The 22,872-nt window shown below is 31.9% G+C and overlaps 2 protein-coding genes across 2 annotated transcripts; both read left to right on the top strand.

Moving 5' to 3' along the window:
* Positions 1,481-5,971, top strand: LOC18592140 (RNA-binding protein 24). The gene is made up of 6 exons (XM_018125328.1): positions 1,481-2,190; positions 2,290-2,413; positions 2,521-2,647; positions 4,351-4,387; positions 4,543-4,795; positions 5,804-5,971. The coding sequence occupies exons 1-6, from the start codon at positions 2,008-2,010 to the stop codon at positions 5,875-5,877; spliced, it is 798 nt and encodes a 265-aa protein (XP_017980817.1). The 5' UTR covers positions 1,481-2,007; the 3' UTR covers positions 5,878-5,971.
* LOC18592138 (protein TRANSPARENT TESTA 1) lies at positions 9,222-10,326 on the top strand. The gene is made up of 2 exons (XM_007018684.2): positions 9,222-9,652; positions 9,752-10,326. Exons 1-2 carry the CDS (start codon positions 9,263-9,265, stop codon positions 10,175-10,177), a joined length of 816 nt encoding a protein of 271 aa, XP_007018746.2. The 5' UTR covers positions 9,222-9,262; the 3' UTR covers positions 10,178-10,326.

Genomic DNA, 22,872 nt, shown 5'->3' with positions numbered 1-22,872 from the left:
TGGTTGATGGACCCAGTGGGGTGGGTCGCCCATGAAAAGAAAGAAAATTATAAAACTCAAAAAAAAAAAAAGAAAAAGAAAGAGAGAAATTATATCCTTTGTTGCGAAAGAAAGTAGATGAAATCCAGCTCATTTTTCTCAAAGAGTGATACGACCCCACGTGGAGAGAACTGCCAGTTCACGGACTTGTACAGTTTTCATAAACTAGAGGTTCCCATAGCTGTCCCCTCGTCCCTAACGCTGGCAACAAGCTAAGGTAAATGACCCCTTTTATTTTTTATCCTCCTTTCTTTGCCTGTGCTGTGCGCTCGCTTCTCTTCTCATCAGCAAAAAGCTTTGTTTAGAGAGAGCTCCGTTGTCCTTTAAAACCAGGCTAGCTTTACAACAAGGGATATGACAAACATGCATTTCCAATTGGGAAATGTGGAAGAATCCTTCAAAAGCCGAAAGCCCGCCCTTTCCCCGAGGATAGAAGGCAGGACATTGTGCTCCTCGCGGGGGTTGTGGACAATATAATGGTCATCCATTAACCAATATAAAAACATTGCTAATCCCAAACACTTTGCTTGGCATCAAACTTTGTTTATTATGATTGACCAAATGGGGAATGATATCTGATGAGATGGTTAGCAAAAAATTCTATTATATATTATTGGGTTTGAGATTTTGTTTTCAACGCAGCCGCCCCATGACCCCTTCGTTTGCACATGATTATCGATCACCACTCACTGACTAATATTTGTTGTGATCCCAACTGTTATATTCTTTGCTTTTTGTTGTTTGGAGGTTGGCTTTGTATACAACAGCTTATGATTAGAGGAGGCTTAGGAACATGGGTTCATGTGGGAATATGCGAGGATATATCTATGCATTTTACCAACAATTTAATGCTTAAAATGGAGAAAGAAATTCACAATCCCTAACTCTAATTAAGCTTATTAAATTTCTATATATCAAGGATACTCTTAGTGCTTAAACATGAACTTGGAATCTTGATCTTTTTGTATGAAAGAAGTGGGTGTATTAGGAAGTCAAATTAAAGTCCTTATCAAATGATGATTAGTTGATTTCTAAATGCTCTACCAGCGTGGACAAGGTCAGGTTCTCTTTAGACTATTGCTTAAAGAAAATATATATTAGGCCAGCAATCACTGTTAATTTGCATAGGTTGTTTTTTTTAAAAATTTTTTATTGCTCCTCCAAGAGTAATCACCAATGTTGTTCTAGGTTTGGTCAAGACACACCAATCACATTTAATAATTTATTTCTGTAAATTCAGATTAGTATTATTATGTGCCAGATGATTTTGGTTAACATGCAGATATACCCCACAGTGAAAGGCCCCACCAAATTTTAATTTTGCATCAATAAATAACAAACAACTAAGACTACATGTCATGCATAGATAAAGATTTAGGAAGCTGAAAAAGAGTTGTTCTGAGGCAGGACTCAAAAGAGAACATACAGAAGAAACCACAAAACACAACTAAGGACTATTGATTGGGGGGTTGGGAGAGTATATTAATGCAGAGACAGGAGAGACAGGGTCAAGTGCGTTTAGTCACGCAGCTGTCATTCGATATTACAAAGCCAACCCCCTCACTTCCCTCTCTCAATATCTCAATGGACAGCAAATTAGCGTTTGCAGCTGTCGGGTTACTCTCTCTCTCTCTCTCTCTCTTTAAACTACTACTTTTTTCTTTTCCCCTTTCTGGCTTTCTCTTTTATTAACCAACCCATCAAATAATAACAACAGCAACAACTTCTATAATATCATAAACTAGGCTTCATCTCATTCTCTGTCCCTCTTCAATGATTCTTATGTGGTAAAAAAGGGGCCGGGAATGGATATAGGGACAAGCACGGTAAGAGAGCAACAAGCAAAGGGAATGAGGTGGAACAGAAGATTCAGCTTTCTCCATTCTTGTCAACTGTAAATGTGATACAACCCAAAGAGTTCATGCAAAAGGAAAGTTATCCGTTTGACATTTTGTTTGTTTAGATGCCATGGCTTACCCACATTACCGATCACCTTTTGGTGACACAACCTTTACAAAAGTGTTCGTTGGGGGACTAGCTTGGGAGACACCAACAGAGGAAATGCGGAGCTATTTTGAGCAGTTTGGAGAGATTCTCGAAGCTGTAATCATCACTGATAAAAACACAGGGAAATCCAAAGGATATGGCTTTGTAAGTTTTTCCAATTTGTTCTTATATGCCCGTTTCCTTAATGGCTAAGTTTCTTGTGCTTTAAGGTGTTTGAAAAATATTGTTACTGCATTTTTGTAGGTTACTTTCCGTGACCCTGAATCAGCTCGGAGGGCTTGTGTTGATCCGAACCCTGTAATTGATGGAAGAAGAGCAAATTGTAACATTGCTTCACTTGGAAGGCCTAGACCTTCACCGCCACGAGGTCCTCATACTCTTTTTGATATGAGCTGCACTTTTCCCCATTCAATTATTGCACGTTGAAAAAGATGATGACATTAATGAGTTGGATATGCTGGGTTTTTAATGCAGGAAGAAATCAAGGTAGCAGTCCTTATCAGGGAGTTGCACAGCAAGGTGGACCATCTTATAGTGGAGTTGCAGCACCAGTTCCTCCACCTCCGCCACCACCACCTCCAGTCATTTATCCACCTTATGGGTGAGCACTCCTGTTGTTTTCACTAAAGCTATTGTTTACTGTTCATGCTCTACTTAGATGAAGCTCTCCATCCCTTGAAAACTTTTGCTTGAGACATGTTAATGTTAATCTTGAATTATGTTTAATTTTGTCTTTCCACAATACAGTTGGCCTCTCAGTCTGTACATAGTAAATCAATATTGCATTTGACTAGAAATTTGTCATTTACTAAGATAAAAAATTGCGAACCTTACAATATCAATGCAGTCAATGGTATAACGTGGCATACTGGCATAAAACTGAGCCTCTTGGGGCATTGCTGTGGCCAAAACAACAAATGAAAAATGTTAATCAGAGGGGGCAGAATCCTTGATTAATTTTATACTAATTAAGAAACAATGAAGAGTTATGGACATTAATGATCCTGATATATATACATTTGAGTTTGCAATCCCTTACTATAAATGGTCATACTTCCACGTATTTAACCAATCCATAATGTAGTTTAATTCTTATGGTATAAGAAAATTAAGTCAGTAAATCAAATTGGGAAATCCAGCAAGTTTAGCAGAAACTATGGCTAATGCTTTGTAGTGCCAAATTTATATATCAAAGTGGTCCCAAATGATGTAGAAAGATGAGTTTATACAAAGAGATCAATTTTTAGCCTGCTAATTAATGCTCTGTACCATAAACTTTCTATTTGCTTATAGACCCTGGCAGCTCAGAGTAAAAGCAAAACATTGTTAAGAAATAGAAATAAAGGTTATAATAATTAACTTGTTCAATGCCCTCATCTGCCAAGAGAGTTTCAAGTAATGATCCAGCTCATTTACAGTTAACATTTCGATGTGTAGAAGCATTTAATTAAAGTTCCAATAGAAGAAACGACCAATTCCTCTTAATTGGTTTTAACTTTTGTGACTCTGAACTTTTACTTTGGGTTTTGCTAGTAAATGCAGTACAAAAAACAACAACTACATAAATAAAAATGGTTAAAAGCATGGAAATCAAGTGTAAAATGATGAAATCCAATTGCTGTTGTCTCTGTTTCTATCTTTGTTTAAATATCAGTAGAAGCTTGAGCTACATTTTTCCTTATCATCTAACATTCATGCATACCCATTTTCTTTCCCACTTTTCCTATATTTATTAGCTGCATTTATTTATTTTGAGGGGGAAAATCAAAAGAGGTTACCTTCTGGCGCTTAATCTTCACGAGCTCAGTAATAGAATAAGGAACTTTGGGCACGAGCGTAGGGACAGTAACTACCCATACGAACGTATATATTTCGGTGTGAAAAGGAAAAGATATATCAGTAGAAGGCCAGATATTAGTACTGAAGGAAATATTCCTGACTAAAATATATTTGTTGATCAGGTATCTTTTATATATATATATATATATATATACGCACATAAATATTGTCCTTGGATATCTTCGTACTAGAGCGTAAAACTTTATTAGATAAATACCTTGAATTAATATTCAGTACCTACCATAGCCAATGTTGTCATTAGTACTAACAATTGCTATCATGGTAGGACCTGAAGGTAGCTTTGCATTAAGTCCCTTTTGCTAGCTACCATTAATTCCTTATTATATAAGGATTCTGCTTCTAGCAATTACTTCCAAGGGAAAGTTTTTTTTTTCTCTTTAAATTTTAATTTCAAGTAGTTTGCTCCTATTTCCACTAAAATTTTGATCAATTCTACCTCTACAGGTACCCAACTTACAGTCCTGACTATGGGTATCACCAAGTAAGTTATTAAACCTCTCTCTCTCTCTCAATTTCTTAAGATCATAATTCAGCTCAAACCAATAATAATTATAAGTTGTATTTGTTCAATATTAAGCAAAAACAACTTGAGCCAAGAATGTATGATAAGAATGTTATTGAATGGGAATGCTGCAGGCCCTCTATAATCCACAAATTCAGCAGCCACAATACTATCATCAACTGTATGGATCATCATCTACCACAATGGGGTCTCCATATTATTATGGGTATTCTTTGCAAGCTCCTAGGGGAACTTTTTCTGCACCCCAGGCTCAACGTATCCCCGGACCGTCCTATCTCTACTATCCTACTCAGATGGAGGGGTCCTTCTCCACCTATCCTCCCCCGCCCTTTCATCTCACTAGGTATCCTTTTCCCTCTTCCACAGGTAAATAATACTTTTCATCGGTCACTGTTACTTTCATTTTTTTACTACCATTTTATCCCAACATAAAATTATCAACTTTTCCAATGCTATACGTAGATGTTATGAACTTATTGTATTGATTCTTAAGAAGTAATTATGTCTCTTCCTCCTCTGATTTTCACATACACACTCTGACAGAGATAATATATAGTATTAGGGTTTAGTGTAGCATACGCCAAGGAGGGGGGGAGAGGGGGTGGGGTGAGACGGGGCCACATGGGCAACCTCAAACATGTGAATGAGCTGTCTGGTTATTGCCATGGCCCAAAGATGGGTCAATAGAAAGTCATGACAGAGGAGCATAGTGTAAACTAATAGTGACCGCATGTGGTTTCAGTATCAAGGATGATGGTTGATTCTGATCATGCAGTCAAGTGGTCGAATATGGAGAGGCCCACTAACCGTGTTATGCACTGCCACTGTTTTAACCATTTCTTTTATTCCCATATGATTTGGTTCAACCAAATTTAAGTGGCAAAATTATTCACTTCTTCATTTCTACTGGACTGATCAAACACATAATCTCTCTTCAGATATGACGGGTTAAAAAAAAATGGCTCTACATATTTGTGTAATTTGAGGAAGAAAGATTGCCAAAATTTGTCTTGAAACCCCCATTAAATTTAACAGTACTAACCCAAATTGTCATCATTTTGTATGCTGAGTCTTTGGTAGCTGTATAAATGTTCAGTAAAAGAGTGACTCTCTATATTCTTATAGTAGTTGCATGGCCATTAGATTTCCAAATTTACAATGCACGCAGGCCAGTGTGATGTATAAAGACTTAACATGCAAACTAGGCAGGCAGAGGGCCCCTGTTTCTCAGTGAGACATCACTTGCGGGGCATTGTTTCTGGAAATGTAGACATATATATGCACAATTTTAAATTAGACTCCATGTCTCTTATTAGTTTGTTGTTTTCACATAAATATGCTCATAATAAATTTTATTACTGATTTTGGTCTCAGATTCACAGACTCCACAGCAAACCTCCACAGAAACAGAAGCTGGGGCCATCACTTCTGAAAGTCCAAAAACTTAAGGGGAAGAACTCATCCCTGCCAAAATGTTCAAATTGTACAATCTTGATAAGTTTATGTTCTTCTTATCACCTTATTTCACTCTTATATTCTCAACGATTTAGCAATAGGGTGGGTACTGCATCAAGTTACTACTTGTGTTCACCACAGCTACGGCCCATGGCAGGAAAAGGAGGACTAATCAACCACCTTATGCAGATTTTTTTCCTCTTTAGTTCTCAAGGCAAAAAAAATATTCATCTATTTTTTCCCCCAAAAGTTTTCATTGAAGTGATTCATTCATTAAGAGTTTAACATCCTTTACAGAATTGTATGAACTATGAACGAACGGAGGGAAGCGCATTCCCTCAATAAAAAAATTTTGATTAACATTTTAGCTCTCATCGTCATTTTGTTCTTTTGTTTTTTTTTGGTCTAAGGGGGTTGATAAAAAACAAAGCTGCACGATATTCGATGAATTATGAGGGTAACATGGACAAACTCTAGACATACAATCGTCATTGGTACAATATATGCTTTGGTTCAAGTTCAAAGGTGTGCTGAAACCAGACCGGACTAAACTGAAATGATAAATTCAGTTTGGTTCCCTCTGATTGGTAATTTTGTTTAGTTAGCAATATGTTTTCACTATTTAAAATTGATTTTTTTTTTTGCCACTGTGAGCATTACAGGGAATTTGTAATTGAAAACAGTGGGATGATCAGGTTATTGGAGAGCAGTAATAGCTCATTTACATCTTTGGCTTCCGTTCTTGGTGTTAATATCCAAGAAAATCTATGGAGAAGATTTGCTTCGTAAGACCTCGCAGACCATCCTTTGCATGGTGGTGTCGTTCAATAAATATGTGCCCCTGGATGCTACCCAGATGAGGGAAAATGAAAATGTGTCCTTTTCCAGCAATTATCTGGATGATGTAGCTTTTATAAGTTCTGCAAGGCATTTCTCTTTTCCACTTTTGTCGATATTTCAATCGTTTAGGGAATTGAAACACCAAATGTGAGGGGAAACTAATTAGTCTTTCAAAATTAGTACCATTAACAAAGTTAGTACCATGGTACTCAAATTAAGCCAGAAGTTTCACCATAGAGTTATCTCAAGGTTAAATTATGGTAAAAAGCGAGCCTCCTTGGAGGTGATGGACTATAAATTTATCAAAACAGTTCATTTTACAATATATTCTGCTGGCTAGTGTCTTGAATGGAGATTAGTTATAGAACCATTAGTCAACTATTGGCACACTAGTTTAGTTGTACCACTCTCTTTCCAGTTTTATGATCAGATGGGTCCAAACAAAGCATTGCCGCAATAAACAATTTTGCTACTACTAGTGTTTGTCACCTTTGCCTCTGTAGCCAAATTCGGGCATTGGTGCTTCAAATATTAGGGGAGTAGATTCCAGGTTAAAAAATAAAAAAAACTGAGCCCCATCCATTAATTCAGTAGACTAGAGACCAGTAGTTAGCTAGGTGGAATAGAACAGTTGGAATATTGAGGAGATGTAAAAGACTCAAAAAAGTAGTTGTAATAGATGGAGGAAAACTAAGAGGAAATTATGAAGAATAATTTTTTTTATAAGGATATCTTACAAGTAATTATTAAAATAAATTTAATTATTTTTAGTCATATTTAGTTATGACTTGACAAAAATATCTTTGAAACTATTTCAAATAAATTAAATTATTCATCACAATTTCTTTCCATTTATACTTTCGATTTCTCTCTCTCACCATTCCACTCTCTTTAATTTTATCAATTTCTCTTTTCGGTATTCGTCTGTTATGTTCTCGATTTCTCTTTTTCGCGCTTTCAGATTTCTCTTTCCTGTACTTTCAAAACACCAAGCAATGGTTTTGAAGTGCTTAGGTAGGTGGCTATTTGAAAAATCTAATTTTCAAGTATTTTGGATAAAACTAAAACGGTAGAAATGATCACAGATGTTTGAAATAGCTTTTAATTGGATAAATTCAGTACCTAGACACCAATAAACACAAGAATTTGAAATTTATAAACCTAAGTTTTCAGAGATTTTTTTTTTAGTCGATATAGGTGTTTTAGATAAAAAAAATTTGTGTTTTGATTTATGAAACTATGTTAGAAATACTTTAATCAGTGCCAAATTATCAAAAAAATAAAAAAAATGAAGAGAGTTAAAGAGGATTTGAAGTTTTAGTTCGTAAGTAAGAGTAACATTTTAGACATTAAAGTGTAATAAAATGTTTTTTAATATGACGTGTAATAATAATATTTTTTTTCAACATAACGTGTAACAATATTTTTTAACCATGACGATAACATGTTTTTGTACATGACGTGTAACATATTTTTGTACGTAATTTGTAACATCATGACGCGTAATTTTATTAAAAATAATTTTATTCAATTTGATTAAAAATTATTAAAATTATAAAAATACTATTTTTTAAAATATCTTATTTTTAAAAATTATTTTTAAAAAAATACTTCAAAAACTAATATGAAAAAACTGAGGAGTATTGATAGTAGCTAGTGTTAGTTTTGGTGGTCCGGGGCTAGGGTTTCTGCATCGTGGATGACACAAGAAAAAGATCATTACTTTAGCAACAAATTTCCTGACCATGCATGCCTGCCAAGAGGGCCACAGGTAGCTCATAGCTAGCTAGCTTCATGCTAAGTTGAGTTGACTAGTCATCATTTGTCTATGTAATTGTATGCATACCAGGTACATCCGTGCACACAGGAAAGCCTGTTTTCAAAGTAAGGCTATATGTCTATACCCTCATGAATTCACCGTCACAGTTATTTTTGTGCACATTTTCCAATTGATTTTACATATTGACTATGGAATTAGAGTTTTCTTGTTAACTCGATTATTATGAATATCCAATGGTATGATGTGAATGTTGAAAAGACATGTAAATGAAAAAAGAAAAAAAAAGGAAAAAGATTTTCAGAGTCAGAGTCCCTAAGTAGAAATAGAATCATTTCATCCCTGCAAGGAATTGTCGATCTAATACCCAAGGTGGTGTTGACTACTGGTGAGAGTAAACCAGACTATATAATACATTGCCACAGAATTTCAACCTTCTGTAATGCAATTCTTTCTAAAGTCAGAAGCCTTGGGCCACAGAATTTAAGGTATTTCCCTTCCATCCCAAGAGTAGATAAACATAAAAGGCAGGAGATATTTATGAGCCCCTTCACAAAGGTTGTTTTCGTTCAACTGCATTATTCTCCAGCCACCCTACCTCAATTCTCGTTCTCTCTCAACTTTCTTCTGTTACCACAGACTTTAAGTCTCATGATCACCCTGTAAAAATTGGCCAGAATCCAATTATAAAACCTCCCAAATTAAATAAATAAACGCCACATTCTTCTTTATACTAGTATTCTCTTGCGGCCCCTTATGTCATGGAGCCTTCAGATATTTCATACGATTCTGATCTTGTTTCTAGTACAAATAACCATACTGATGTTGAGCCTCTTGATCTCTTTCCAGGCGCAATGCAAAATTCACTTGAGCCTATGCCATTGCTGAGCTGCTTTCTTGGCTCTAGCGACACAACATTGGATGGTAACCCTAAAGCAGAATGCAGTGAAGATAAAGAGGATGTCACCGTAGCCTTGCACATTGGCCTTCCTGATCCTTCCAATACCCCATTCAGTCCAAATGGCAAGGACACCGCAAATGGAGCTGCTAAACAGTATTGGATCCCAACTCCTGAACAAATCCTCATTGGCTTCACAAATTTTTCTTGCCATGTCTGCTTTAAGACCTTCAACCGTTACAATAACCTTCAGGTGCAATTACTCTGCAACATTTTAACATCAAATTCCATGCTATTGTCTGTGCTTACCTGACTGACTTACCTCTTGAATATGCTTTGATTTCTATTGCAGATGCACATGTGGGGTCATGGTTCACAGTATCGTAAAGGGCCTGAGTCCCTCAAAGGAACCCAACCGCGAGCCATGCTGGGCATTCCATGCTACTGCTGTGCGGAAGGATGCAAAAACAACATCGAACACGCGAGAGCAAAGCCGCTAAAAGATTTTAGGACATTGCAAACACATTATAAGAGGAAACACGGGCTAAAACCCTTTATGTGCCGCAAGTGCGGGAAGTTCTTGGCAGTGAAAGGTGACTGGAGAACCCATGAGAAAAATTGTGGCAAGCGTTGGCTTTGCGTCTGCGGTTCTGATTTCAAGCATAAGAGATCACTCAAAGACCACATCAAAGCATTTGGTTCTGGCCACGGCCCTTTTCCTCCATCATTTGATGGGGTTGAGGTACTTGAGGATACTGCATCTTCCCTACATGTCTGAAATTTTCCTCAACCTTCTAAAATAAATACTACCACTACTAGTTTTTTTTTTCACTAAATTTAGACGGGTTCTTTTAGAATTAATTAAGGAATATGATAGTTTTCGAGTAATTTTCATACCATTCAAGAGTAAAACAGTGTCTTTGAAAAACAAATATGCAGCTCAGATATGTTAATATTTTTTTCATTACATTATTGCATGGTGCAATGCTTCATTTTTGGGTATTGCAACAGTGAATTGGAACAGCGCAGGGCAATAACCAGCCTGATTGCTTCCTCTAGCGTCGATTTTCAGGCTCTTGAACAAATCGTAGGGCTGATCAGTCCAAGATATAAATATCCAAGAAAGAGGATAAAAACAACAACATAAGGATGAAACATAGGCTAGTGAGTTTGCTAGAATATTATTAGGGTATCTCCTGTTGAGGCAGAACTGAGACATCGACTACAGACAATCATGTGTATAGGAGCGGTGCTATGTTTGGCTAACAAAACAATGACAACAGGATATCATCTTGACGTGAAAAAACATTGGATTCTTGACGTAACAAAGCATCATGAAGTGCAAGAATTTCTCTGCCTCTGAACGCAAACTGGCAAAACATGTGGTCTTATGTGTGCGGCTGCTACTACGTTTAGCAGAAGTGGGTCTCTAAATATAAGGGCAGAGTTAATCAATTTTTATTGAGGGGGTCATTGTGGAAAAGGAATAAAAGCTAAATATTTTTAAGATTAATATGATTAATTTAATTAATAATTAAAAAATTTATAATAAGTTATAATTTTATATAACATGTAAATAAAAAAATAAGAAAAGAAAAATTTACAATAGTTTTTAAAAAATTGTGCTCGACAATATTTTCTGAATTTAAATTCATTAATTATAGAGTTTGTACTTTTTAAGACTAGCAATATTTTTCTCAATATAAACAACTAAGTTATATACAAAAAACTCATTATCCATTTTGTTTTGAAATCTTATTTTCACAGTTTTTATTATTAAAAAGGTTCCAAAGTAATGCAGTCAACATTCGATATTCTTATTTTATTTTTAGTTAAACTTAAAATATTAAATATAGAACTATAATGCATAAAATATAAATAGTTAAATACAATATACAAGATTTCACCCAATAATTAAATATATAAATAGTTAAATAATATAAATAAAAGGAAGAAGATTAAAAACAAAAACTTTTCCTCCTCTTAATTTCATACTATAGTAGTGAGTGGTCTTTATTTTTTCTTATCCAAGCTCACAAGCTTATAAATTTCTTTTGAAGAATGAAGTGTGGTTTAGTGGTGAGTTATAAAGAAAAGAGTAAAAAGTAAAAATTAAAAAAAAAAAGAGAAAGAGGAGATTCATTTATCCCTTTTATCAATGAATTCCTTAACTTTAAAAAAAAAAAAAGAGAAAGAGAAAAAGAAAGAGAGAAAAAGATGTGGAGTAACTTAAATTAGGGTAAAGTTGACTATAATTTGCGGAATTATTTTATTATTTCTTAATTATATTAATTATTAAATAAAAAATTATTTTGAGATGCATTAAAAGAAAATAATAAATAAAAATTTTTAAAAATTTTTAAAAATCATTACAAATATATATAATAAGTGAAAATTTTCAAAATCCAATATCCTTTACCCTCCGCCTCTGTCTAAATATATATGGTGTGTTGCTTGGGCAACGTTGGAAAACATGCCCATAATCTTAAGTTCCGAGGCAACACTGCTATCATTAAAAGTAACTGCTCTGGTATTACAACATTTGGGTAAAACAGCTAGTAAATCCATGGAATTACTACTGTGATAAAAGCAACAAAATTCTCAATAAAAAATCATTAACTTTAATTTAAACAAATAACCCAAGCATAAACTAATACAGTCATATACAGGTTAATAATGTTCTTATATTAATATAATACAATATTAATTTTGAAGAACATTTTTTACTTTCTTTTTTTTTTTGGTTGTCCTTGTAGAATTATTTCAAATAATGAGTTCCTTGTGTGACTAGTGAAAACTAAGTATTGGTACATAATATAGAGTAGTATTAGTTAACTAAGGAATGTTATTTATTTTTTCTTTTTGGTGTTGAACAGTATACAGCTCATGATGGCAATATTAGCAAAAGCACTAGTATTATCTGTATGTCGAATATTGTAAAACATAGAAGAAGTAAAAGAAAAGATTTCGCCAACTCTTACTATTTTATTTTCTGAATAAACAAAAAAGGCATATTGGCACAATTTAAATTCTAGCAAACTAGTAAATATGTATATAAACTTATGCCAAATAAGTAATAAGCAGAAAAGTTAACTTGCCTCTGCCCTCCTGGGTTTTTATGTTTCTTATTAGCAGGATGTGCGCAGGTGGGGGGTTTCATGTCTCCTTGTGTGCCGCCTGCAGTGGTACTACCTTTGCCATGGTATTTTTTGGTGCTGTAAACTTTATCAATGAAATCAATACTTATGCCTTAAAAAAAAAAAAAAACTTTGATTCTGCTCCATATTAAGCAACGACACAGTTTTTTTCTTTTTCTTCATTGATAGGCAACCTACACGGTCGCATAGCAAACGTTTTAGACTGCAACACAGAAAGAACTTTCTTAGTTAGTTTCATAGCAAAATTTAAACCTAGAGCCGAAGAAAACAACAATAACCCAACATTTTACTCAGCTCAGAATCTCCTACATCACTAATGAAAGGAATGTGGATGGCTACAAAGCCATCAATTATAAGAATTCACTTAAGAATGATTTCTCCAAAAAAAGTGTCCTTCAGTTTGATTTTATGCAAATACTTTGAGCTAATCATGTATAGGATATCCGAGATTACACCAAAAGCGAAAGACCCACAGGGCCAGAATGATAGAGTAACTTCAAATGATTAAGACCCCACTCATACTCTAAGTTATTATTGGAGGCAGAAGGAAATAGAGAGCATACAGTCCTTTTCGCCCCACCCTTTTCTTCTCCCCCCTAACCCACTTTAAACGTCCAAAACGAGTGTCCTGGAGAATAAGGAGGCTTTTGGTATGCCGCATGTGAAGAACATTCCTTGTATTTTAAATAAATGTATTCACATTACAATGTTTGGTTTGTGTAAAATAGATTGTAAAGTGTTTCCATCGTTATGTCATTACAATGGGTAAAGGGTATGTGATTCCCTTCCCTCATGAATGCAAAGTAATTTACACTTTGTAAAGGGAAAGTTACGTTTTTTTTTTTTTCTTTCCCAAATACTGCTACCATAGCTCGACCTTTCTCTTCTTCTTCTTGCCCTAGCCACTCACCTGTATCCCTTCTATTCATCATCATCATCTTCTTCTTCTTGCCCTAGCCACTCACCTGTATCAAATCTGCTATTGTTGGCTAGTTGGTCTGTTGTTTAAATTCTCAGATCTTACAGATATCAGATCTGATTGTTTGAAGTTGAGGTCTTGCAGCTTATCTATCAGATCTAATAATTCATCACTGATTGAAGTTGGGCTATTGATTCACGTCTTTGTTTTTTTTTTTTTTTGTCTTGTTTTGCTGCTAATGAAGTTTTGATTGGAGATTGTTATTGTTTTCCTTGTGTTGGGTGTTTTGTTGTTGCTGATTGCATTACCCAGGACTGTTGAATTTGATGATGGGTGCAAGGAGGAAGGAGAGGAAAAAAGAAAAAGAAAACGAACCTGGGGGATGAAGAAAAAGAAAACGAAAAAATTAATTAAATTTATTTATTAACTTATTAATTAGTTATTTAAATTAACTAATTTATTTATAAAAAAATTAAATTAAATAATTTAATTTGTTAAAACTTAATTAATTTACTACAAATAGATATTTTAGAATTTCATGTATTTTAATATTTAAAAAAATTAATATTCAAATATCATGTTATTTTATCATAGTATTATTTATTATTTTAAGAATAAAAAATGAAAAGTTAAAAAATTTTATATTAAAAAATAATATAAATTAATTTAACTTTATATTTTATTATAAAGATAATTTTGTCAATTTACATTACATTTTCAGTACAGTACTTACAAACCAAACACTAAAATCAATCACATTCTCTGCAATTATCACTTTCTCTTGTTGTACCAAATGTTGTTAAATTATATTTTCAGTAATTACATTCTCAACAATCATATATCCAGCAATCACATTATCAATAATCACACTCCCAACAATACACCAAACGTAACCTAAATATTGAAATTCCTTTTCACAATCAGTATTTATGAAACTGTCAAGAGTGTCAATATCCACTTTCTTAATTGCCTGTCAAATATAATCTTCAATTTTTTAAATAACAAATAATTGAAAGCATTATTCAAATCATTAGGTCTTTCCTTTTCTTAATTTTATTTTATATATATATATATATATACTATTCCTCTTTTAAATAACACTCCCAAATAGGAGTTTGGAAATAGTAGCAACGTTTTTCAATTAAACAGATCCCTCATTTTGTCAATCATGCGGTAGGGGAATTTCAAGTGTATTTTATGTTGTTAATCATTTTCCATCTACATTAATTTTATAGGGTTAATGTCAAATTGGAAAGGCATTATAAATTCTAAAGGTGGAGGAAGCCACGAAATGCTATGGTGGGAGAATTCTGTAGGTGTAATGATAAATTTGGGCCTTGGGTTTTAAAGTTGGTGTCATAATAAATTTGACGAAAATTGGGTTTGGGCAAACAACACGTTGAATCCAGCTTTGAATGGGTGTTGAAAGACACCTACTATGTCCTGGCCCGTGGGTTCATCCGGCTGTCAATGGGAGTTACAACTTACAATTTAAAAACAAAAGAGGTTTTTCATTTTCTTTTTCTTCTTCTGTTTATTAAACAGGAGCACCAATGTATTTCTGGAAAAAAGAAATAGTGCTAAGTTCAAGAAAATTTTTTGTTCAATTTAATGTTCGTTCAATTTAGTTGCAACAATTTTATTTGAATTTTCTTTCTTTTTTTTTTTTTCGAGGTTTAGCACGGGATTGATGTGGCCTTGAGCAGGGAATGGAATACAACCGGCATGAGGCTTATTCGTTAACTCGAAAGAACCCATTTTTATCTCTCTATCACGTAAAAGAGCAGCCAAAAAACTCTAATCATGCAGAAGCAAAACAAATTGGGATACTTCAAAAGAGAGATTCAGCGCCCCTTTCACAGCCCATGGACGGTAAGCAAAGTGTTAAATAGACGATATTAACTGCCAAGTAAGCTAGATGTCATAAGTCAATCTTTGTATATGGTCATGATAGGTAGAATTATCTGTGAGACTAAGTCACCTTGGAGAAATGTCTCCATTTTAAAGAATGTAATAATATTTGGTAACGTATTTTTAAAAATTTGTTAAGGCCAAAAAGGAGTACCCCCATTTCACATATTGTAAATGGTGCTTAGTGGCATAAATGCAAAAGAAAATCAGCTCTATATAGAATGTGAGCAGCCGATAGATTATTCAATTACTCTACTAATTAAAGTATATTTGTGGCTAACCATCTATGACTACCTTTATAACCCAACAATGGTGTGATGGTACTCTCGACCCCTTTATACATTTCAATATTAATAAAATCATTTTTCTTTTATGTGGAACCAATAATTACGTATATGACATTCGTTATACCGTATAATTTTGATATTACATTTTGTAAATTAACTCATGGTTATAATTGATGTTTACTTAGATTTAATCAAGTTCTTGACTAGCTTGTGTGGAAGCGTCTATCTAAGCATCGCGCAAGTTATTGCGTACTTGAGCTAAATGGTGTAGTCCGTAATAATTGGTATTAAAGTGGATTCTAAGACACTAATGATGTGTCACTGAGGACAATGGGTCGTTATTGAAGTAAAGGAAGATGTTATGGTCTCAATAGGGAACTACGTGAATCTCACATCGTATGCTCCTAATGGATAGAGCCAAAAATCTGATATCGAAGAAAAGCTCTCAAAAAAGAGCTAAGAGAGGATGTCGGGGTTTTAAAAGGAGCCACGAATCCTACATCAATTGTGTATTAAATTGAGATTGGACATTTAATGATTCACACTACTTTTAACTTGTGAGATGTTTTTGTGGGACAAAACCATGAGACTAACGAGTCAAAACTAACAATGCTCCATAAAGGTTAATGAGGATCATGACACTAATACTTGTTGGCCCAATTATCCGTGTTCATTATTTTATTATATTTAATAAAATTTTTATATTTTTATTTTAATCTAAATAAGTCTTCATAATTGATAGAGGACTAATTATTGTTAATCAAAATTAAAGTTTTTATATTTTATTTTAAACTTTTTATATTTTTATTTTGAACTAAATAAGTCTTTATAATTGATGGAGGAATAATTATTGTTAATCAAAATTAAGGTTTTCATATTTTATTTTAAACTAAATAAGTCTTCATAACTGATGAAGGACTAATTATTGTTAATCAAAATCATACTTATTATTTTACACCACGTGATGTTGTTATGACATTAATATATTCATGGGAAATGATGACCTTTACTATAGTATCACATTAATACAACGTTGGCATAAAAATGATAAATATAATTTTGATTAATGATAGTTAATTTATGATTAATTGTAACTATTTATTTAATTTAAAATAAAAATATAAAATTTTGATTAAATATAATAAGAAAATAAAGATTTTTATTTAAATGTTTTTTAAATATTTCAAGAACTTTTTAATTCATTAAAATCCTTCGCTTGGCATTGAGTTAGGCTGCTTAAAGCCGAAAGCCAAAAGCCAAACACCTCGTCCTTTGGAAATAAAAGCTCTTTTCCCCAATTTTTACCAAACTATGGGGAAGCACTTCTGTTTGGCATTGAGTTAGGCTGCTCAAAGCCAAACACCATTCGTAAAAGAGCTTTTCCACCACCAGTTTTGTCAAAGTTCCATGGACGCACTTCTGTTTGGCATCGAGTTTGGCTGCTCTTTTCGGTTTCGGAATAAAACTCTTTTTCACCTAATTTATTGTTTGGCTGCTCCTTTTATTTGGGAATGAAAGCTATTTTTCATCACAATTTTCTGTGAAACCGCCGAAAACACCTTTCTGGGGTCCCCTTTTCTCCTCCTCCAGGTTGCTATTTATAATACAGCTCGAGAATTCATATTAGTAATGAGTAAAACCAATCCAAATTAATTACCTACTTAAATCAAATACGATTTGAGTAAAATAGTTCAGTCTAATTGATCCATTAGATCAATTGGTCCAATTGATTTTTTGATTGATTCTCGGTTTTAAAATTTTTGGACCAATCCACCTAAAAAATAAAACTAATTTTTTATATATTGTTGTATATAGTCATATATATAATATTTTTTTATATATTAAGAAGAATTGATAGTAAACTTAATTAATAATATATTTAAAATATATTAAAGTATTATATGTATGTATACAAATCATAATCATAGTAATTTAATATTAGTTATATATATTTATTTATTTATAAATCTGTATTAATATGAAATTACAAGTTATATATTTTAAATAATATAAGTTATATGTTAATATTATAATATATAATAGTAAATATCTTACATATTATTATGTTATAATTATTACTCTTTAGTAATGTTTCGAAATATAAAATGGTATGAATATATATATATATATATATAATTGTATAAATACATTATATATACATATACATAAGCATTACTATAATTATAATAAACTTTATTTATATGATTATATTTAATAATTTTATTAGTTATTACCTTAGATTTTATAGCATATTGTTTATAATTAGTTATTATTTATACAAACGTTGATATAAAACATTATAACATATAAGTTATGTCATTAATTATATATATATATATAATAAAGTCATATATTTAATTTATACATAAGCATTACTATAACTTATAATTGATTTTATTTATATAATTATATAAAACAGTTTAACATATAATTTGTATCATATATTTTACATATATATAATAATGTAATATATTATATATATACATATATTTAATTTATATATAAGTATTACTATAACTTATAATAAATTTTATTTATATGATTATGCTTAATAAGTTTATTAGCTATAACTTTAGATTTTATAACATATTGTTTATAATTAGTTATTATTTATACAAACTTCAATATAAAATATTATAACATATAAGTTATATAATTAATTTCATATATATATAATTATGGATGAAGTTTATAAGTTTTAATATTATAATTTGTAACCAAAAGGTGATAAAATTTTGATCCATTGGTTCAAAACCGGATCAACCAAATCAATTCTATGTTTGGTCTATTTGGTCTTCCATTATATTTGATCGATTTTTTAAAAATGATTGGTCCATTTGATTCTTAGGTATGGTGGACCAAACTACCTAATCCACCCATTTACTCACTTCTAATTCATATCTCGAGTTTAAGGTAGTTGGAGGTGATTCCCTTGTCACCCAAATTCGGCTACTTCAAAAGGTATTATGTGACATTTTTTTTTTAGTCACCAAAATTGGTAGGGGTGGTGTTGTTTAATTTTTTACTCACATAAGTACGCGTATTGCAAAGATAATATAGAGATGAGTAGAATTGAATTAATCCTTATTATTAACTACTAAAATTAACACACCTTAATTTTATCTAAATAATTAAAACAAGAAAAATTTAAATTAATAAACTAAAAACTATAATTAAAACTAATCTAAAATCTATTAGTAAATTTACTTTATTAAATTTGAGCAACTACCAGATCTAAAATTATGATATCTTCAATATTTCATCTGAATATTGTCTTTCTATCTTAACTTAGTTTAATAGATTAAGTTGCTAACCTAGAGTCTTAAATTATTTACAAGTTTTTGTCGAGTTTCTCATAAAAATACATTTTTCAATTAATTTACTATATGTCTATGCAAATTATATTGTAGAAAGATTCATTAAGTTTGTGCTCTAATTTTGGCTACATATGGATTATAGGTGTATATCTATCCTATATGCAAATCAATCACCTAATCAACTAAGTGCATTCAATCATACGCTATTCTATTCAAGGTCTACCTAAATCTCTTTCATTAAGGTTTAACCTACCTAAACTGCCAGTCAACTAGAAGCATTAAGAATAGAATAAAATTAACAACTTAAATCTATCAAACATAAGTAAAAGAGAAATAAATAATTCAGACTACGTATTGAGTTCAATCATAATCTTAGATTAACAATTTAGTTCCCCATCAAATCACACATCATCATTGAATAAAATTTAAACATTAAAACCAAGAGAATAAAAGAATAACAAAAAGATAGAAAAAACCAAGGATTGTATTCTTGATCTCCAAATCTCCTTGAATCCTTCAAATTCCTTCAATGACTCTGTGGCTTGACTCTCAAACGTCAATATGGTATTTCTCTCTCTTAAAAGTCTTCTGAAAGGTAGTTTTTATAGGCTTTGAAGTTAGGTCAAGTTGGGTGAAGAAAGAAGTAAATTTCAGTTGGGATTTCCTCATCAGACTATGTGAGTCACAGTTTTGCCCAATTAATTAATGGAAATCGTAATTGCTCTAGGACTACTATAATGTGTCAAATTCGACAAGATTTTTGACTACTTTCTAGGCTGAACTGGGTGAAGTGGTAAATATGAAAGTTGTAACTTTTTCTCTTATCTTTCCAATAGTCTAAGAATCGCTTCATTTGAAGCTCTGTAAAGACAGTTATAACTAAAAAACCAAAGTATATGCAATGAAAATCTATACTTCAAAATTGCTCTTCTTCTTCCATTAAAACTCTTTCTTCATCAAACACCTACAAAATCATAAATAAATCAATAACAACCTATATTAACCACATTAACACCAAATTGAGCATAAAATTAACTAAGATTAGATTGACTCACCTAAATGAACTAATTTAAAATAATTAAAATAAAACCTACTAATTTCTATATATTACTACAGGAATTAAGCTAAATTATTATCAAAATTAAACCCAAATAACTCTATATCATAGAGTTATCATGTGGCTACAAGAGAGGTAACTGTAGAGGACTGGCTGCAGCAAAAAATGAAGCACCTAGTGGGTTACCATGGCAGTCTCGTTAGGCAACCACCATAGTTTTTTTTTTTTACCTTATGGGTCTAGTTTTTTTTAACCCTTAAAGATAAAAAATTTTCAAAAATAATTTTTTAAAAATTTTAATTGTTTTTAGTTAAGAGAAAAAAATTTTAGATAAAATTACTTATAAAAAAATCTTCTTATATTCAAACGCAAGTGAAAAAATTTTTGTTATACGTCATGTTGAAAAAAAAAGTTGTTACACGTCATGTTGAAAAAATGTTATTACACGCTATGTTGAAAAAAATTTGTTACACGCCATGTTGAAGAAAAATTGGTATATGTCATATTAATAAAAAATATTGTTACACGCTATGTTCAAAATGTTGTTACACGGCATGTTAGAAAAAAAGTTATTACACGTCATGTTAAAAAATTTTTGTGACATATCATATTAAAAAAAAGTTATTATACATCATATTAAAAAAAATGTTGTTAGATATCATATTCAAAATGTTATTACACGCCATGTTAGAAAAAAAGTTATTATATGTCATGTTGAAAAAAAAGTTGTTAGAAACCATGTTTAAAAAAATTATTATACGTCATGTTGAAAAAAAAGTTAGTTACATCTTATATTAAAAAAAATTGTTACACGTCATGTTGAAATAATATTACAATCATCTCTTAAGACTTTCGCAAATAGAAAAAAAAAATCTTTCCAGCAAAGTTATTGAACTTTTTTTGCAAAATCATTAGGAAGTGACACAAAATTTTGTGATATATCAACAAAATCAACTGGCAAGAATTTTTCTAGAATTTTTTATGAGATTTTACCAAATTAAAGATGGATGGAAGCAATCAAAACGTAAAAATCGTTTTCTTCCCTATAGTTCTTTTCACCTTCTTCTTTTTCTTTTTTTTTTCCACTTTCTCTTTATTTCAATTTTATACCGAATTTGAAAAAATTAAAACTTTTTGTTTATTTAAAAATGGATGGAAAATCTTGAGCTATTCATTTCTTTTCCTCTCCAACCAAAACACAAAAACTGTTTTGTAAAGCCTGACCTCATAAAATACTTGTCATGACATACATGTAATGATAGCATGATTGCATGTTAGGAGAGTCCTGAAAAATTTACAAAAGTAAGTATTGTACTTAGAGGTACAACAAAGTTGATTTAAACCTCGAACTAGATTAAATAAGAATTTTAAGGTGAAATTAAGAGCGTCACAGTCCAAAGATGACTTAAAATGGTAATTCAGAATTTGAGGATCAATTTGGAGTCAAACCGAAATTTTCACTATCTAGGGGCAACATAGTCATTTGCCACCTGAGGACAAAATGAGAATTTTTAGAAAAGATTGTTTGGCCCCATTTGACTTATTAGAGTATGATTTGAGTATTGGAGTATGATTTGAGGTTAAGAAGTGAAAAAAATTTTAATCCCAGTATTTTTTAGAGCATAGGGGTAAAATGGTAATTTTACCACCACAATGGCAAAACAGTAATTTTCCACCACCAGGACATTTGTCTAGTACATGGTCTTCCCTTATCCTCATTTTTGACCTTTGACTAATCATGTGATGGAAATAAAAGGTTTAAAATTTAAAGTTTTAAAAATGGACCAATAAGAAAATAACAAGTGTCAAGCTTAAGATATTTTATTATTTAACTAAAAAAATAGCATAAATCAGCCATTATCACTCCCAACATTTGGCCAAGCAAGGAAGAGAAGAAAAGAAAAGAAAGAAAAACCCTAGGGAGGAAAATCTAAGGAAAAATTGTTGAATTTTCAAGAAATTGGTGACTAAAGGTAAGATTTTTAATATTAAGCTTGAAATTCATCTTGCCCATGCATTCTTTTCCATTTTCCATGAATTAAATTCAAGTTTTCATGAGGGGCAATATGCTGGCCAGATTTAGAGAGAGAAAGTTGGTGATGAATTTAGTTGAATTTCAAGGTAACTTAGTGTTTTTAGGTGTTTTGTAACATTTAGTATGAAAATTAAGTAAGAAATCCACATGCCCATTATAGAACCTATCTTGGCTGAATTTTATGGGTGAGGTTTGATGATGAATTTGGTTGTTTTTCATGCCCTTTAGATTGTATTTGGTGCTTAGGAATACTGAAAATAAAAAATGGGTATCGAAAAATTTTACTCCCATTACTTAGTAATTTGCACAATAATGAGGGATATTTTGGTAATTACACTTAGAATAGATTTTTAGTGAAGTGTGTGAAATTTTGGGGAGTACTGGAAGTGCAATAAATTAATTGGAATCGAATTGGACGTTTAGACTGATTAAATAATGTATAGTGCGCGATAGGCCGAACACCTCTCATTTCATTGCATGCATTCATATAGAACATAGAATAGTTTTGTGACGATTTAGCATAAGTATATTAAATTTCCTGTTACACATTATGTATAGGTGGTGAGCCCTCGGATAAGGGCAAAGGTATTGCACCCGAGGATCAAGACTAGGAGTGTTGTAAATTCCCGTCAAAGTGAGTAACCACTGTTCATCTTATCTATCTAGAGTATTTTTACAATCGTTTTTATGATTTTAAGAATATTGAACCTAAATGAATTTTATGTTTTATGACTAATAATCGATTTAAGGAATAAGGTTTATGACTTATTTTACAATTCAATAATGTTT

This window comes from Theobroma cacao, chromosome 8, assembly GCF_000208745.1.
Source record: "Theobroma cacao cultivar B97-61/B2 chromosome 8, Criollo_cocoa_genome_V2, whole genome shotgun sequence".
Classification (NCBI taxonomy): domain Eukaryota; kingdom Viridiplantae; phylum Streptophyta; class Magnoliopsida; order Malvales; family Malvaceae; genus Theobroma; species Theobroma cacao.
Note: the sequence above shows the minus strand (reverse complement) of the source record. Positions and strands in the feature narration are given on the sequence as shown.

Bases quoted from the DNA above. Each gene is read 5' to 3' on its own strand.
- LOC18592140 (XM_018125328.1), top strand. From the start codon at position 2,008: ATGGCTTACCCACATTACCGATCACCTTTTGGTGACACAACCTTTACA. The intron at 2,191-2,289 runs GTAAGTTTTTCC...GCATTTTTGTAG, and splicing joins AATCCAAAGGATATGGCTTT to GTTACTTTCCGTGACCCTGA. The intron at 4,388-4,542 runs GTAAGTTATTAA...GGAATGCTGCAG, and splicing joins CTGACTATGGGTATCACCAA to GCCCTCTATAATCCACAAAT.
- LOC18592138 (XM_007018684.2), top strand. From the start codon at position 9,263: ATGGAGCCTTCAGATATTTCATACGATTCTGATCTTGTTTCTAGTACA. The intron at 9,653-9,751 runs GTGCAATTACTC...TTTCTATTGCAG, and splicing joins ACCGTTACAATAACCTTCAG to ATGCACATGTGGGGTCATGG.